We start from the raw sequence: 1,576 nt of genomic DNA on the forward strand, positions 1-1,576 counted from the left end.
TCGCTGTAGGAGCAGGTAAGGCCCATGGTCGATTGGGCGCTCACCGGCTTCAAACCCCTGGGTGTCAAGGGGCTGCGGCCGCCCAAAGACTCAGGTGAGGGGGACATATGAGGTTGGCAGCCACCAGGGCCTGGCCTGCTCATCCTCTGCCATGGCCTGGTGCTGAGGGGGCCTTGGGTCCCCCCCCATCGGCATTGCACTAAACCAGAGTGAAGCCACCTCAAAGCCATGGCTCCTGGAAGTCGGTGGCGTGGCTGAGCCGTGCATGGGGAGCTGAGGAGTGAGGGGGGCTCTGGTTTTGGCTGGGAAATTGGTGGGAGACGTCCCTGGTGCCATGAGGAGTTCCCGGTACCGAGGCCAGTCCCCAGGGAGCCGCCTTCCCCTTGCAGAGAGCGGGGCCCTGCGGAACGGCACGGAGGAGGTGCTGCCCCTCGAGCAGGTCCCCCCTACCAAGCGGCTGAAGAGCAACCCCTGCAACGGTGGCAAGGAGCAGCGCATGGAGGAGGACCAGACCCGAGGTGACGGAGAGCGGGAGCTGGGGAGGCCTGTAAAGCACCGGGAAACCTCTGTGGGAAAGGGCTGGGCTCTTCCCGGGGCTGTGAGCTTGGTTTCTGAAGACAAAAGCCTTTGTGGTTCTGTGATGCTTGTGCCTTATGAGGCAGCAGCAAACCCAGCCTTGCCAGTAAACCCAGCCAGGAGATGGGAGCTGGAGGCCCATGGGCTCCTTTAATTGCTCAGCTCGGAAATGATCCCTGTGTTGCTACTTTGAGCTCTGGCCCTGGTGTCTCCAGCAGGGAAAGGACGTGGGTTTTGCACCCAAACGTCCAGTACACCAATGACCTGCCTTCTCTGTGCAATGCTTGGCAAAGCTGCAGCGGTTTTAATGCAAGAAATAGGGCACGTCTATGTAGAGTGCATTTAAAGTTTGTTACAGAAGGAATGAAAAATGTTTTCCTTTTATTTTCATAAAGAACAAATGGTTTCCCAAGTCACGAACAACAGCGGCAGTCTGGAAGGTAATCAATCCATCACCCGTCCCTGCGCACCCCGCAGCCACCGCCCGGGCTGCAGGCAGAGCCGGTGCCCGTGGTGCTGGGGAGCCGGGGCTGAGCGGGTCTCTGTGTCCCCAGACAGCTGCCTGTCCTGCGGGAGGAGGAACCCAGCCACCTTCCACCCACTGTTCGAGGGGGGGCTCTGCCAGACCTGCAGGGTGAGTGGGACCCCGGGAAGGGGGTGCAGGGTCCAGCCGCGCTGCAGCCGGTGCTGTTGGTACCGTGCCAGGTCCTGGCCATGCCGTGTCCACCACGGGGCTGTCCCTTGCTGCGTCCTCTCCACTTCCATGTGCTTTGCATGGAGCCCATGAAGCACCGAGGACGCGCATCTGCAGGCTCTGGGTGCGCACCAGGGATGGAGCGAGGCCGCGTTCTCTGTTCGCACATCCTGACCCTCCATCCTCTCCTCCCGCCTGTCCCCCTGCTAGGATCGGTTCCTGGAGCTCTTCTACATGTACGACGAAGATGGATACCAGTCCTACTGCACCGTCTGCTGCGAGGGGAAGGAGCTGCTGCTCTGCAGC

At 61.1% G+C, this 1,576-nt stretch overlaps 1 protein-coding gene across 1 annotated transcript in view; it reads left to right on the forward strand.

Annotated features, from left to right (window-relative positions):
* The window catches only part of LOC104547779 (DNA (cytosine-5)-methyltransferase 3B-like), a gene marked incomplete at its 5' end in the record, with an annotated part of 11,744 nt that overhangs the window by 5,949 nt on the left and 4,219 nt on the right, over window positions 1-1,576 (forward strand). Inside the window, 5 exon segments of the mRNA XM_010193599.1 lie at window positions 10-94; window positions 390-518; window positions 972-1,016; window positions 1,131-1,210; window positions 1,481-1,574. Coding sequence (XP_010191901.1) covers window positions 10-94; window positions 390-518; window positions 972-1,016; window positions 1,131-1,210; window positions 1,481-1,574 — 433 coding nt within the window.

The sequence above is a fragment of the Mesitornis unicolor genome, unplaced genomic scaffold (assembly GCF_000695765.1).
Source record: "Mesitornis unicolor isolate BGI_N332 unplaced genomic scaffold, ASM69576v1 scaffold33711, whole genome shotgun sequence".
NCBI classification, from domain to species: Eukaryota; Metazoa; Chordata; class Aves; order Mesitornithiformes; family Mesitornithidae; genus Mesitornis; species Mesitornis unicolor.